This window comes from Rattus norvegicus, chromosome X, assembly GCF_036323735.1.
Source record: "Rattus norvegicus strain BN/NHsdMcwi chromosome X, GRCr8, whole genome shotgun sequence".
NCBI classification, from domain to species: Eukaryota; Metazoa; Chordata; class Mammalia; order Rodentia; family Muridae; genus Rattus; species Rattus norvegicus.
This window is the reverse complement of record NC_086039.1, coordinates 71848991-71865817: the sequence shown is the minus strand read 5'-3', so window position 1 is coordinate 71865817 and position 16827 is coordinate 71848991. Positions and strand designations below refer to the sequence as shown.

General features: G+C 46.9%; 1 protein-coding gene and 1 pseudogene across 2 annotated transcripts in view; both read right to left on the bottom strand.

The window, feature by feature from the left end:
* Dmrtc1a (DMRT-like family C1a) overlaps positions 1–3908 on the bottom strand; it is a 30599-nt gene extending 26691 nt beyond the window's left edge. The window contains exon 1 of one of the 2 annotated variants that reach the window (XM_063279727.1): positions 3492–3908. Coding sequence is in view for 1 of the 2 variants with exons in the window: in XM_039099390.2 (XP_038955318.1) it covers positions 3492–3552 (61 nt within the window). In the remaining variant the exon portion in view is untranslated. The remainder of the gene's footprint in view (positions 1–3491) is intronic. The other variant, XM_039099390.2, reaches the window with a different exon arrangement.
* A 5820-nt stretch (positions 3909–9728) lies between these two features.
* Nsa2-ps16 (NSA2 ribosome biogenesis factor, pseudogene 16) lies at positions 9729–10483 on the bottom strand (annotated as a pseudogene).
* Between the last annotated feature and the right edge of the window lie 6344 nt (positions 10484–16827).

The following is a 16827-nucleotide window of genomic DNA, read 5'->3' as shown; positions in this document are numbered from 1 at the left end:
AAGGTACCTATTAGTACTTTAGGATTGTGTGCTGTAGACAGTCTATCTCCATGGGTATTCTGGAGGAAAAAGAACTACCATATATGGCATTTATTATTCAGTGTTCACTATTGGCAAGGGGTTACCTGCTGATAGACACCTGGGGATGTCTGGCACACCAAGGAAAGGGCTTAGACTGATGTCCACATATTCATCCCCAAGAGCCCAACTCCAGAGAAAGTCAGAGATCATTCCCACAATCCCCACTACAGTCCGCCTCAGATTCTAGTGTTATGGTCACTCTCACCCCACCAGCAGACACTTCTCCTTGATGTCTACACAGTATTGAACGAATTGAGCAATTTAGATACAATGCTCTCTGGACTATATATATATATATCTGAGGGGAGGCCCCAAGAGTGCGGTGACCAGATCTGTTCACGGTTCTGTCTAGAGGCGGGGAGCTTTCCAAGGCACAGAAGCACACAAGTTAAATGTGCCCAGCAGTCTGTAAGAGTGAAAGGTCAGCTGAAAGGCCAGCTACTCTGCTCCTGATACCCACTGGAAGCTGGTCTAACTTATCACCGGATATTGGCTCCTTCAAATCCATGTCATGCAGGCCTATATTTCCATCAGGACCCTATCCACGCACACAACTTGTGTAGCTATGTTACACTGGACTGGTCCTCAGCTGGGCCATCAAGGCACTCACTGGCTCTGATCCAGGCTAAGACACACTTGTCTCTCACTTCTGTCCACAGTGAGACAACACTCCACACACCATCAGAATCCTTTACTGCTGTTCACACAGCTTTGTCTTTCTTTTTTCATTCATGAAACTTCCCTGGAATCTTACCAATACCCTCATAAAGCACTGAGCTCTGTCTCTCCCAAGCCTTGGGAGACAACCTCTGTTTTGTGCCCATGATTCAGGGGACAATCGCTGTACAGTGAATAGACAGTTACTACCATCCTGCTACTCCTTAGAAATGATGGATGAAAGGATGCAGAGTGTGTAATGCACTAGCTGCACGGGTGCCAGAATCCAGAGCAGACACCACAGCTGCTGGAGGTGGGCCTTCCCTCAGACTCACCTCAGAGCCAAGAGTGTCTACTCCCGGGTACTTCTCACGCCCTCTCTCCTCTCACAGCACAACTAAAGTGTGTGTCTTCTGCACACAAGTTCTCACTCTCACAGCCTAAGTCCAGTATCTTGCCAGGTCCACGGAAGCAAGATGTCTTCCAGGTATCCACAATATCCTACAGGGGTCTTTGGCAGTTTAACCGTCTCTAGTGCTGTAGGTCTCAGGTGCTGTTCCCTGACTTCAATAAAGCCTGCTGCTCCCTGCTGCTCCCCTCCCAGGTTGCCATGCCTCTCCTCTGGGCTCCCTGACCACCTGGTTCACACCATCACCCCATCACATCTGAATGCCACATCTACCTAACTTATTTACATGGAGAGCCTCAACCAGACTCTCAGGGGTGTGGCAGAGGCTGAATCTGGTGTATCCTCAGACTTCCAGTGCCCTGAACAGTGCCTCACGTATGGTAACCAGTCACTAGATGTATGTTAAATAAATGAGTCCATGAGCAAGGTGTCTAAGTCAAGTTTATTTCCCCTACATTCCAAAGCTCTGGGTTCATACAAGTAAATGTCACCTGGTTTTGTTGTGTGTCAGATTTTGGCCACATTTGTGTTTTGCCTCTTAATATCTCGAGCAGGGGATCAGTGTGTTGGAAATTCCTTCAAAACCTCCAAAAAAAAAAAAAAACAAAACAAAAAACTAACCACTGACGCTTATGTCGTGTATTTGAGATATAAAGTGACAGTGTGTCACATGTGTTTTGTGTAAATGAATAAACCTCTCCTAAATAAGGAACAAGGAAACACTGGATGCATGCCAAGCATGAACGTAGATGCTCCTACTTAATCACACGCCTTAGAAAAGAGAGGGTTTGGGAAAGATTTTAGTATGCCTTGACTTCCACGCTGATCTGACACAGTTCAAAGGGAGTCCCCTTTGATTGGTTTTGCTTTATGGTTCCTGGGATGGAGCCCATAGCCTTCCCCACGTGAGGAAAGACTTGCACCACTCAACCACCTCCTCAGCCTCCATCGCTTGATTCCCTCACAACCGTTCATCAACCGGAAAGGGGGTAGCTACAAAGCAAGCACGACCTTGCCGTGGGGATTGAGCGCCAAGTCACCGCGAAGCACAGAGAACTGGATGGAGCACAATACTGTGAATGCTTCCTGCCTCCACTCTGCCCCTGCACTCTTTCCACATCAGGGCCTCAGGGCCCGCTGCTCCTGCACCCCTTGGACTATCAAAACCAAAGCAAGGAAGCCTCAGCATCAGCCATCCCTGGTGGCAGCAGAAGCCCTGACTCTGGCCTGAGATTGTGACTGGCACCGGCACTGTCCCCGGTACTGACCATCGTTACTCCTACATGGCTCTAGCCCTGGCCCTGGCACTTGCATTGGCACTGGCGCTGACACTTGCTTCAGCCGTGGTACAGGCCCTGGGACCGGAACTCGCACTAACACTTGCACTGGTCACATCATCACCAGCAGCTGCTTCTGGGCCACCGCTCAGCACCGGGCACTTTCTCCTCTTCTTGCAATGCCTCATTTACTGCCACAGCAAGGCTCTGGGCCGGATGTCATTCACTTGGGCCACAAACTCCAGGACTTCCATCTGTCTTGTTTCCTTTGAAATCCCCACAAGAATACCGAGAGCAAGGGAGCGCTGTTGGACACCTACCCTCTGTGCACCAGATGCTTGTGCTGCACACAAGCTCTGGTGGTGCGTTTTGTGACGGCTCCCCAAGGACGGGATGCTTTGGGGCGAGCATACCTCCACACCCTCCACACCTCCCAGGACACCTCCTCTGGGACACAGCTGGCCTGCACGAAGATCAAGTCCGGGATACTCATCTGAAGGCCAGTCTTTGGCGTGCCCCTGTCGCCTGTCATGCCCCAGAGGCAGGGCAGGATGGATTTTTGGTTTTCCTGTGCGGGACATAGGAGTGCTCTGGAGGGCCAAGTTCCTTCACCTAGACCCAAAGACTAACTCGGGGAGGTCAGAGGCTCTCTTGACAATCTCGGGGAAGAAGCTCCTGCACCTTTAGGATGACACACTTCAGCATGTCTGCCCTTTTGATCCACACCGTCTTCGCGTTCTTAACCAGCAGGTACTGCGCCAGCAGCAGCTCAGCTACTTTCTAGCTCCCGGGGCCTCTGGGCATGCGCGCCAGGGGTGGTGGGGCCCGCGGGGTGCTCGGCGGGGGAACCCCTAGGGGCTTGTGGGGTCCACAAAGGAGCTCGCAGAAGCGCCTGGGCGGGGGCTACGTGCCTCAGAAGAAGTGCTCTCGGGGCTCGGGGAGCACTTAGCGTCCCCGCTGCAGGCGCCCCCGCGGGGTTTCCTGGGCAAGGAGGAGAGCAGAAGGAGGCCAGGGGGCCTCTGAGACCCGCAGGCCCTGGGTGCCACCTCTACCGCGGACGTTCTCACCTGCGGCTTTGGCTGGCCCAGGAAGCAGGAACTCGGGGAGGAGATGCGCGTCCACGGGCATTCGGCGGCCGGCCCGAGCGAGCGCTGGCTGCGAGGCCGCGAGGACCGTGACGTCGCCGCGGACGCTGCGGCGGCCGCCGAGAACACCCGCAGCCCCCGGCTCTGGAGTCCCAGGCCGCGGCCCTCAGACCCCAAGGACCAGGAAGCGGGCAGGGGAGGGGGCGCAGCCTCCGCCGCCTGGCTCTGCGGCCAGATTGCTGTGGGAACGCGCTGGCGCCGCCCCGCAGTGCCTCTGCCGGCCGGGGCCGGTACTGCAGCCCGGGGCCTGAAGGATGCGGGGGCGCTGCTCCCAGAGGAGGGGGTCCTGGTGCCAGCCTTAGAAGCGACCAGAAGCCTGGGGACCACACTTGGAGCAATACTCCCCCCCCCCTCGGTTGCCTCTCACTGGGAAGACTCCTGTCTTTGGATCAGCTGTGTCTCCCACTCCCTGCCACTGGAGGAGGAGGCTCCCTGGGAGACAGATGCCTCTGCCCCTGAGTGGAGGCCTTACTCCAGCAGCAGGCCCTTGTGCTGGCACTTCAAGTGCTCCACTTAGAGCCTCTTTGCTCATCAGTGTCTGGCCCACAGAGAGCACTCGGTGACTGCTCCTTTCTCTTGGTCTGTCTCTTCACTAACTTCATACAGTACACACACATTGCTTGGCTTAAATCACAAAATATGGCCTGGAGGAAAAACACAGCCCTCCCTGGAGATGTGCTGGTCTGTTTCCTTTCCTAACTTTTGGCCAGTACACCGGGGGGGGGGCAGGGGTGATACCATACCCCTCTGGTGTGTTACTTCTCCAGGAGATAGTCCAGAGGAGTGCTGGTTATAATCTAACTTTCCAAATTTAATGGTGTCTTGGTTCCCTTGGTTCTCTGCTTCCCACCTCACCGGGCGTCTCGCCCCTTTAATAAAGCTCGGGATCAATATCAACTCCTGGAGAGCCCCCAAGGAACAAGAGGTGGTCTCCACCCAGCAAGTGCTGCCTTTTTGGCAACATGTCCAACAGACTAGAATCGCATTTTTCATCCTACTCTTTCTAGACCATAACCATCCATCGTCTTTTCCTTAACATTGGTACCTGGCTCTACATCCCAGTACAATGGTTCCTATATTTCCACTTGATTTCTGATGCTTCTCTTGCCAGATTTCTCCCACTGCTGGCCTGCTGTGGAGAGTTGAACATCACTTTTCTTATCTGAGTAAAATAGCACCCCCATCATTTTTTCCTTTTAAATCTTTGTAAAAGGTGTGTGTTGTATAAGAACATCATAGTCAAAATCTGCCCACATCAATGGACACTTGGCTTGCACTAGAATTGCTTGCTCTGTAGATACCACTTCAAGGAAGGTTATCATCTGTAAAATGTGGAGGCTTGTCAACCAGACACAGACACACACACACACACACACACACACACACACACACCACACACACACAGACACAGACACACAGACACACAGACACACACAGACGACACAGACACACACACAGACACACGTAGACACACACAGACACACAGACATACATAGACACACAGACCCACACACACTCAGACACACAGACACACACATAGACACAGACACAGACACACAGACACACACAGAGAGACACACAGACACACACAACACAGACACAAATACACAGACATACACAGAGACACACACAGAGACTCACACAGACACACACAGACACACACACACAGAGACCGACAGACACACACAGACACACACAGAGACACAGACACACATATTGACACACACAGACATACACACACAGACACACACAGAAACACAGACACACACAGAGACAAACACACACACAGACAGACACACACAAACAGACACACACAAACAGACACACACACAGACACACACAGACACACACACAGACAGACACACAGACACACACAGAGACAAACACACACACAGACAGACACACACAAACAGACACACACACAGACACACACACAGACACACACACAGACAGACACACAGACACACACACAGACACACACACACACAGACACATAGACACACACAAACATACACACACAGAGACATACACACAGAGACAGACACACAGACACAGACACAGACACACACACACAAAGACACATAGACACACACAAACATACACACACAGAGACACACACACAGAGACAGACACACACAGATACACACACACACACACAGTATGTCTTCCATTGATCCCATTGATTCAGAGTACTATTCAGAGTTATCTTTATACTTGGCCTTCCGTGCCTAGTGCACATTTCTGATGCTTGTCACTGCCCTTTGTAGTTCTACTGCTGCTCTGGGTGGATATTCTCACGTTGTATATTCTAATTGATCTTTGACATGTCCCGAGTCGACCTCTGTCATACATTTGATAAGGCCACCTTAACAACTGTCCTCAGTTGGAGTTTGCTTTCAGTGGGTACTCTTTGCATGCTGGGATTGTTGTGCTCAGTCTCTTGTTTCTTACCACCCTGGCTAGGATGATGATACCACATTAGCTAATGTTACTACTGTGAGATTTTCTGCCTGTGGTTGTGGTTAACGTGAGGGACTCTGGTGCTTTTGAACCCAGTACAGCGTGCTGTAGATTTCTGGTGTCCTTTGAGCTAGCTGTCTAATTATTGTTGTTTTATCCGGGTCCAATTCAAATTGGTTGAGCCCTAATGCCTGTGGCCCTTTCTACTGTACCAGGAAGTGAGTGCTAGGTGCTATAGGCTCCAGGCACTGGAGTGGCCCAGCAGGGCCTAGCAGGAAATTGCATTCCTTCCATTCCAGTATTTAGGTTATTATGGTGCTCAGGGAAGGAGGTCAGAGGCCACCAAGACAAGCTCCAGCTGCCTGTGAGGCCCTGCTCTCACTTCTGCAGCTGCTTCTGAGCTGTCCTAGCTTCTCATGGGCCACCACACTCCCAACTCTGTAATGTAGGTCTCTTCTATAGAGCCACACAGACCCTTCTTCTCTGGCAAGTGTTTTCATCTTTCCACATCCCTGCCATTTCTAAGAGGTCTGATGGCAGCCAGGGAGGGAGACTGCTTTCTCTTACTCCCACACACCAGGTCCTTTCTCACCCTACAGGTAGGAACAGGTCATTTGCACCCAAGACTTTTGAACTCTTAAAAGGACCCAGTCACCCTGTGGACTGCTCAGGCAATCTTGATACACAAAGCGCTTAGTCTAAATGACAGCATCATTTCTGCCTCCAGATTGAACCCTCACCCTCAAGGGAGTTATCCACAGAGTTAGTTGTTTTTATGAGACCAACCGCTGTAGAACGCTATTTGCACATGCACTTTAAGTTCCCCTCCAAGGTGTTTCATTATTAATGATTCTCTCCTCAGATGGCGTTTCAACTTTAAAAATGAGGAAGGAAGGAAGGGAGGGAGGGAGGGAGGGAGGGAGGGAGGGAGGGAGGAAGGAAGGAAGGAAGGAAGGAAGGAAGGAAGGAAGGAAGGAAGGAAGGAAGGGGAAAGAATGCTGAGGGAGCATGCCAGAACTTCTGGCTGCACATTCTGCAGAGTTCTGTCTCAGTACACAGTCTCCTCTCATTCCCCTCTAAAGGCTGCCTTTGGATACTTGATGGATTCTACCAGTGGTTTGGAGACTTGTTTCTTGGAGCCTACTGCCTCCACTGTGAACCTTGCGCCAGCTCTTTTCTGTTCCTCTCTGCAAAGCCAGCACCACCCCAGAAAGATGTCTACTACTTACGTCTGTCCAAAAGCACACCATACTGGGCTCTGAAGTCCACAAAAGAGGCCAGAGGCCAAGGCCAGAATGCTTCCCACTACCCAAGAGGTGCCAGCACACAAGGACCCAGGCTTACAGTACCCTGATGCTATGCGTGTTTATGGTGTGTGGATGGAGTCACATTTCTGTCTTGCTTTGACTCTCTCTCTGTGCTATGGCTGAGACTTGGGCACTCTAAACTTGACCATTGCCACGGACTGCTGAGGTTGGCCTGCTCTGGGAAAATAAAGAGATTGGAAAGGGCAAAGAAACATTGCCATCCTCTCCTGAGTCAGGAATTCACAGGGTGATAATTCTTCTCTCAAGTGGTCAAACCAGTGGGAAATGCTGTACAGAGACAGGTTTGAACCGACATATCAGCCAAGACAATTTAATGGGCATCAAAGGTGGTAAAAGACTAGAAATGGGCTTATAGTATTTAGTGACATTTTTAGTGCATAAGCGCTTGCTAAAAGAGTTTACCTGTAGATGGGGATCTGGGCTCTGGTTGCCAGGTAAAAGGCAGGATGCCCAGGCAGACTTGACTTCAGGGGTACAGCGAAGATCTTTTTGGTGTATACTTTTCCTATGGGGAGAGGCAGACTTTTAGGAGCACAACTTCAAAAGCCTGAATAGTTATTATTTAGATGAAAATAAAATTTATCTAGATGCCCTGTTACTGTGTTTGCAGAGTCTGGAAAAATCCTCAAGCAATAGTCAGACATACTGAAAATGTGAAGAATTACTATTGCCATATTATCTCTAAGAACCAGCGAAATGAGAATGCTAGAGATGTTTATGAGAAGAATCTTTGAACATCTACACTGTGACTAATGCCCCATGCAAATTAAAAGATTGGTGTGTGTGTGTGTGTGTGTGTGTGTGTGTGTGTGTGTCTGTGTGTGTCTGTGTGTGTGTGTGTTGACATGAATAAAAATGTGTTCTTTGATTACAAATATGAAATCAGATCATGATATCAGGCAACTGCCATTCCAACAAATGTTAGGGCTTGGCATGAGTTCTGGACCTCAAAACCAGAAGCTTCTACAAAGTGATTTCTAGGCAGGCCTACCCTGCTGGGGACTGTCTCAAACTAAATGTCCTGGAGCAATATTTTGAATTTTATATCACTGAGTGAATTAAAGCAGAGAGCAAATAGTGCACAGTTGTGAGGGAAAGTCCATCATTGTAAGTGCATAAAAGTAGGTCTAAAGGGATACACAGTGAGCTGCTTCAGTCAACTTTTTGAGTGACACCTTTGATTTAGGCATTTGAAACTTACTTAAACTTTAAACTTACCTAAATTTTCCAAATTATATGTCCACAATTTCAGAAACCTGTTGATATATCTCCCCTTGATACCACGCAGTCAGACCTAGTCTAGGTGTTCTGTCATTGGAAATGGGTCTGGGTTTGGCACTGTGTGGACCAGGCTGATCTTTACTTGTGGTGATCATCTAGCCACTGCCTCACCAACTCTGGGGCTGCAGGCATGTGCACACAGCCTTGGCCTCTATGGGTGCATCTTTAAATCACTTATACTAATGCATGTTTCCCCTCCTAGTCTTTCACTTCCACAGTGACATAACAACTGGAAATGTGCACTGCTCTCCCTTCTACAGGAAAATCTTCAGTCCATGAGTTCTCCACCTTCTCTAGAGGGAAACTCCAAATATGTTGGACTGTTAGCCAAAGTGTCGTCCAGAGGTGATGGGATAGTATGGCACGACTGTGCCCTCACTGAAAATCATCAAGGTAAAAACAGTGTTAAGTCTGCTAAATTCAGAAACGCTCTTTCTGATTGGCTTTTAGGAACATATAGTTCCCAAGTGCAAAGTCTCAGGTTCAACTAACACCATTAAAATACAAATAAATAAGTACCCATAGGGAAGAAAAGGATCAGAAACAGAGAGAGATTGAGAAGCTGAGTGGAAATACAAATTAAAAATAAAGCTGGAGTATAGATTCCTGTTGAGGGTGATTTTGTACTGAGTTGATTCAAGTGTCAATTTCATTCTCTAAAATGCACAAATCCAGGTGGTAAGTCAAGAGATAGCTGATTATTGCAAAATGCACTGGACCTTGTAGGAGAGCACAGATCAGAATGCGGATAATGTCAGTCAGTCCCAGAAAGAGCCCTGTGTTCCTCTCTACTCAGTACCCACTGCCCTCCCCAGGTACACCTACCTTCCTTTCTTCTTTGTGTCAGCTTAGATGACTTTTGCCCATTCTGTCCCTCTTTACTTACTGAACCATCAGATGTTCTTTTGCCTGACTTCTTTTTCTTTTTAAATTGGGCAGTGTTTTACGTTTTAGTTTCCTCTACAATTTAATAAATGCTTCTTGATGACTGCACATGGGTAAGGCTGCTTGGTAGTTCAGAAAGATCACAGCGATGGCGTTTTGCTGACAGTGAGTAGTCTCAGGTAGTGAGTAGAATGCCTTGATGACATCACTGTCAAACCAGCAAGACTGCTTTTATGCACCCATCATTTTCAGGATTGTTGGTAACTTGAGCATACTTTCCCCAAATCACCCTGCCTCCTTGTGTCACAAGGCCCACTCCCTCACATGCACTTCAATGACCGGTAGTACCTTTGGTGCTCACACCCAGGGTTGTATATAAAGGGTTGGATGGATTCTTTTTCACCCCGAGTATGGGCAGGCAAATGGTAGCTTTCAGCTCAGGGTGTATGACATAGGCTTTTTTGAAATGTAGACCCATCAGCCTAATGGGCCTTTCATACTTAGGTGGTTTTCTTGTAAAACCGTCACCAGCAAAGCAGACTTTTGTAAGCATTCTATTCCATGACTTCTTTTTTCTTTTTCCTGTTCGAACAACTTTCAATACTTCTGATTCTCCTTGGGCATGAACTTTGGGTAGAGGGACCTCCCATTTTCCGGCCTTTACTTTCTGTTTCTGCTTAATTCTGTTGGAAAGTACTTTTGCTCTCCAGTACCACTCTCTGTCTAGCAGGTAGGCAGGGACTGCTCCCTGTGGAGTCTTTCTCTTTTCATGCATCGTTTTCATTTGGGTTTTCTCAGCCTGGCAGTGTTTATGGGAGAGCTTTACCTACAGGTCAATTTTTCTTTTGCCTTTTTTGAACATTCACAGTCCTTCCAGCCTTTCTTTCTCTTTTTCTCATGGTAGTCAAAACCATATCCATATCATTTGCGGTGCAATTCAATATATTCATTTTGTGGCATGATGACAGCCACAGAGCAGCCAACCTCGACCTCCTAGGTTTCAAACACCTCTTAATTTCTGGGTGTCACTGGCCCATTATGAGCCTGCTTTGCTCAGGCCTAAACAGGAAAGGCTGACTTCTTTTTCTTAGTATGACGGCAATGATCCACATTGCCTTCCCTATTTCTGACTGGTATCCCACTTGTCGATGAATATACACCCCCTCCCTGAAGATGGGTATTCTGACCACCTGCCAGGTCTGTGCCTCCCTGTCCTCAGGAGATGTGTTTCAAAGTCAAGATGTAACACATGCTAGACCTAACACTAGGCCAAACAAGACCAATATTTACTGCTTACCTAGGCATTTTATTCAATGCGAGGTTAGTCCCTGAAGGAGAAAAGACTCCGCAGAGTGCTTGGCAACATGTGAGGCAGGACAACCTACTGAGATTTGTGAATAGTACTGAAGGAAGGATCAATTTCTTGCAGACCACTGAAGTCAGGAAAAATGGGGGAGGAAATGCCATGTTAGCAGATTGCGGGAGAGGTTGCTAAGAGAGAGATTAGCGAGGTGGGATATCAGGCAAGACTTTTCCAGGGTCGAGGTTGGGGGATAGGAGCCCATTCCTGCTCAAATATTCTATTGCGAGGACTCCTTTCATATGTGGGGGAGAGAGATTATACAGTCACAGCCTGCAAGCAGGGGAAACTAAACAACCATGTATATTTGAGTCGCACCTGACCCATACTCCTGGCAAAGGAGAGGGAGTTGTGATCCTGAGAACAGGTGGGAGCTCTGACATTAGGGGATGCAGCTTCCATGATGAATACACTTTCATAAGCACAGTTAGGCCTAGGCAGCAGCTTCTCCATGAGAGGTCCAAGGGGCAAGTTGTAGTCCCAATGGGGGTTGATGTGGTTGAATTCCTAATGTGGGAATGCGCGTGCCACTTAAGGTGTGGTCGGCTGCTTGTGATGTGCACAACAGGATCAACGAAGGCTGTGACCCAAGAGCCTAGAATATGGGTGTTGTCTGAGCCATAACCATCCATTGGGATAGGAGGGTTGTTTGGCTCTGAACATGGGCTTTGAAGACCAGTACAATTCATGGGCCAGATCCAGGGCGCGGTCAAGTCCAGAAAGTCTATCATCAACACTCATATGAAGATAAGTCAGAAAATGACTACAAACGGGGCTAAATTATTTCCTGTTCAGCCTGATGTTCAGTCTGGTAGTACTGAAATGTGCCTTTCCTGTGGTAGTGTAGAGGAATAGTTGCACCATAACAACAGGGATCCTGTTGGAAATTCTAGGTAGGCTATTAATTGGAAAACCAGGCCCTCAATACAAGACGTAAATCAGGGAGCAACACCAGGCCAGCTCTAGATGAAAAAAATATGCAGGAATATTTACAAGATTTTAGAGATTGCTTTGAATCTTGGGTGTCTACGTAGAACAATGGTGGCCTTCTATGTTCAGCTCAGGGGTCTCTGAGAGGCAGTCCAGATTTAGGACTGTGAGTGGTGAACAAGTAGCATCAGGCATGGTATATTAAAATGTTGACATCATGGCCGTCTTGGAGTCTGTTTTATCCCTCTGCAAGCCTTGCATACTGTTACACACTGGTCTCTGTACAAAGATCAGTATTGCCTGGGAGCAAGGATTTGACATCATTAAACTTTTAAACCCATCGTAGCTGATGAAAGTTTTAGAATACTAGCACCTACTTTCTAGAGAAATACTGCCAAGTGTTTCCTGTCCCATCTATGGTCAGGTAGCCTCGGTGTCCTGCGTGCACTGGTGCAAGTGTCATTCCTTTGTGGATTAGGTTAGGATTGGGACAAAATACAAGCTCCAGTAGCAGCATTCTAGTATAGGGGTGCATCAGAGAGACCTCAGGGCCTGGAGCTCCAAAATTTGTCTATTGGAAGATCAAATTTTGCAAATGTAAAAAATCCCCCTCGGGTTCATTTAGCTTGTCCAACATTTAGCAGGGATTTTTACATACTGAAGCTTACTTCAGCATCAAATGTTACCAACAGCTACTTTCCTGGCCTTATGGTCATTGTGAAACCTGCCAGAATATTGATGCTGATGGAGTACATTTAGTGATCAATCATCTTTGCACTGCCGTTAACAAGTTCCGTACAGATGCATCTTAGCAGAGGAGGGAAGCCTCAGAGTTTCAGACTGGAAAGGCAAAGGAAAACCTCACAGGTTCTTTCCAGCTTCTGGCTATTATAAATAAAGCTGCTATGGACATAGTGGAGCATGTGTCTTTGTTATATGTTGGAGCAACATTTGGGTATATTCCCAGGAGTGGTATAGCTGAGTCCTCAGGTAGTATTATGTCCAATTTTCTGAGAAACCTTCAGACTTGATTTCCAGAGTGATTGTACCAACTCACAATCCTACCAAAAATGGAGGAAAGTTCCCCTTTCTCCACATCTGAATAAGCATGTTTTGTCACCTTAGTTTTTTATCTTAGCCAATTTGGTATCAGGTGGAATCTTAGGGATGTTTTCATTTGCATTTCGTGATGACTAAGGATATTGAACATTTCTTTAGGTGCTTCTAAGCCATTTGGTATTCCTCAGCTGAGAATTTCTGTTTCGCACTATACCCTACTTTTTTTGGATTTTTTAATTTACATTTCAAATGTTATTCCCTTCCCCGGTATCACTGACATAAGCCCCTATCATATCCTGCCCCTCCTTCTATGAGGGTGTTCACCTCATTATCCACGCACCCTTCCTGCACTCCCTGACCTTCCCCTACACTGGGGTTTCCAGCCTTGATAAGACCAAGGGCTTCTCCATGCATTGGTGCCCATCGAGGCCATCCTCTGCTGTATATGCAGCTGGATCCATGTATACCCCACTTTTTTTTTCCATCTTTATTAACTTGGGTATTTCTTATTTACATTTCGATTGTTATTCCCCTTCCCAGTTTCTGGGCCAACATACCCCTAACTCCTCCCTCTCCCCTTCTCTATGGGTGTTCCCCTACTCATCCTCCCCCCATTACCGTCCTCCCCCAACAATCACGTTCAGTGGGGGTTCAGTCTTGGCAGGACCAAGGGCTTCCCCTTCTACTGGTGCTCTTACTAGGCTATTCATTGCTACCTATGTGGTTGGAGCCCAGGGTCAGTCCATGTATAGTCTTTGGGTAGTGGCTTAGTCCTGGAAGCTCTGGTTGCTTGTCATTGTTGTTCATATGGGGTCTCGAGCCCCTTCAAGCTCTTTCAGTCCTTTCTCTGATTCCTTCAACGGGGGTCCTGTTCTCAGTTCAGTGGTTTGCTGCTGGCATTCGCCTCTGTATTTGCTGTATTCTGGCTGTGTCTCTCAGGAGAGATCTACATCCAGTTCCTGTCAGCCTGAACTTCTTTGCTTCATCCATCTTGTCTAATTGGGTGGCTGTATATGTATGGGCCACATGTGGGGCAGGCTCTGAATGGGTGTTACTTCTGTCTCTGTTCTAAACTTTGCCTCCCTATTCTTGTTCCCCTTTTAAAGAAGGAGTGAAGCATTCAATTTTTGGTCATTCTTCTTGAGTTTCATGTGTTCTGTGCATCTAGGTATACCCCACTTTTTAATAGGGTTATTTGACTGCCTGGAGTCTAACTTCTTGAGTTTTTTGTATATATTGTATATTAGACCTCTATTGGATGCAGGATTGGTAAAGATCTTTTCCTGATCTGTGTGTTGCCATTTCGTCCTATTGGCAGTGACCTTTGTCTTACAGAAACTTTGCAATTTTATGAAGTCCCTTTTGTCGATTGTTGATCTTTGAGCACAAGCCATTGGTGTTCTAGGGGTTAATTTCTGTTGCAGATCATCAAGTAGTTGAGTCCAGGATGGCCTCATGGCTGACCAACAAATAAAATCCAGGTGCTTCCTCCTTTATAGTTGTACCAATGCCATGAACTTCGAGGACTGGTCCCAAGAAATTGTTCGTTCTCGCTGCAGCTTAGCAGGCTTGCCCAAGACTAAAATAACATTTATTCCACACCGAGAAAGTGTCTCAAAGTATCCCAAATATTCCAAAGTGGCAAACTTCTCAGAACTGCTAGACTTTTGCATGATTGCAGTGTTCCTTCAAACCAAGCTCAGGTACCATGGATCCAAAATGAAATGACAGAGTGATCTGCTCACAAGACTGGAAAACATAAATGTAGGAGGGAAAATTGGGTACTTGTCTGGGGAATACAGTGTTCTAGAAGGACCATTGCAAGAGGTCAGAAGAGGCAGTCTCCAGGTCATTAACCAGGAGATCACAGGAAATACAATCTGATTCTTTTTTGGAATGGAAAACTGTCCTTTAAAATTAGTGCAGACAAGGAATAATAGCCTATCATCTCCCTTACAATTCTCTGACTGAATGAAGTACTTCAACAGTACAAAGTGAATTGAGATTATTATAGATTTTATCTTTTTATTTTTAACAAATAAACTTTTGTTGTGAAAATACAAATTAAAAAATACCACACACCTAAATTTTCCCAGTCCCAAGGTCTACTCAACTTAATGAACGTACATACAGTCAGAACCAGTATCGAAAAGAGAAGCTGTAAAGCATCACAGTAAAGCTTATTCTTTATGTGTCAAATACATTTTATCCACTTATCCACAAATATTAGTTTTATGTCAATTTTATACAACCTAGAGTGATTTTTGAAGAGGGAAACTTAATTGAGAAAACGCACCATTGTTTGGCCTGTGATATATTTCCTTGAATGATGGTTGATGTTAGAGTTCCCACCCCAATGTGCATGAGGCCATCCCTAGGCTGATGGCCCTGAGTTCTACAAGAAAATAGGCTGAGCAAGCCATGAGGAATAATCCACTAGACAGCACTCCTCATTGGCCTCCGCATCAGCTTCTGTCTCCAGATTCTTGCCCTGCTTGAATTCTTGTCCTAATTGCCTTTGATGGTGGCCTGAGATATAGAAGTGGAAAAGAAATAATCCATTTCCTCCCTGAGTTGTTTCTGGTCACAATGTTTTATCACAGCAAGAGAAATGCTAGCTAAGTCACTACGATAGAGTTAATACAAGAAAAAGAATTATCTTTCTATGCTCCTTCATATCTCATGCCTGCGCTCCTTCCTCAACCTGTAACACGAAGCCCCTTTTCTTCTTCACGTTCTACTGCACTGAGCATGTCTACATTACAACCAGCTATATTTTCCCTCCCTGATTTTACACCCTTTGAAATGAATGTGTAACTGTATATTTTTAAGGTATACAATGTAGTAACCTGCCATATTTATATTTTTATGATCATGAATACCAAGGGCAATGCAGAGGGAAGGACAAATGGCTTTAGAACTCAGGGACGCAGCTCACTGTTTAGCACAATCAGGATAGGTAAGCCTCAGTTGAGGCTTGGCCCCAAAGTCTAAAGGTTCTGACGACTTCATGTTATTATGGAGTTCTGCTTGTTTGCTCTCCTCACATCACCCTTGATCTAAGAATTGCATAAAAACTCTCAGGACTCTTTAGCCCCTCACTGGGCAGAATCTCTGGCATTCACAATAATAGTGTTTAATCACTTTCAGGCATTGCTACTAGAGCAGATTAGTGATTCAATCACTACTCTAGGAAAGAACTTATAGATGTAAATTGTCAGCAGGGACCACCACTCTTAGAAAGCATTTGGAAAAATAGTATTGTTAGTCAAGCTAGGCTAGGATGTTTTTGCTACCAGCTCTGGTGTAGAAAATCATAGGAAACAATTTGAAAGGCAAACTTTTCCCTCCACCCCACCCCACTCACACCCAGAGATGGCATGAGCCCCAGGAGTTATGAAAACACCAGGCTCACAGGTGAATTCCCCACTGCCCCAATTCCTGACCTAACTGGGACATCCCCCAGGACCCAAGTACACAGGACTTCCACCTTGCCAAAGACACACCTTCCTTCTGATTCTCAACTGCCTCCAGGAACAGATCCTGTGCTACAGCATCCACGACTCTGCCAACACCCAGAGATAGTTTGACTCCCAGGAGACCTGCCACAGCCAGGATCACAGATCAGATGCTCCAGAGCCCCTCCCACACCCAGAGACAGCTGGACCCAAGGATGCTCAACACAAACAGGATCACAGGAGGGAACAGGCTCCAGTCAGAGACAGCAAGGCCAGTTAACACCAGTGATAACCAGATGGCAAAAGGCAATCGCAAGAACTTAAGCAACAGAAACCAGTGTCGCTTGGCGATGACAGAACCCTGTTCTCCCACCACAGAAAGCCCTGTATACCCTAACACACCTGAAAAGCAAGATTCTGATCTAAAATCCTGTCTCATGTAGATGATAAGAACTTAAAGTGGACATCAATAACTCCCTTAATGAATATGGGAGAAC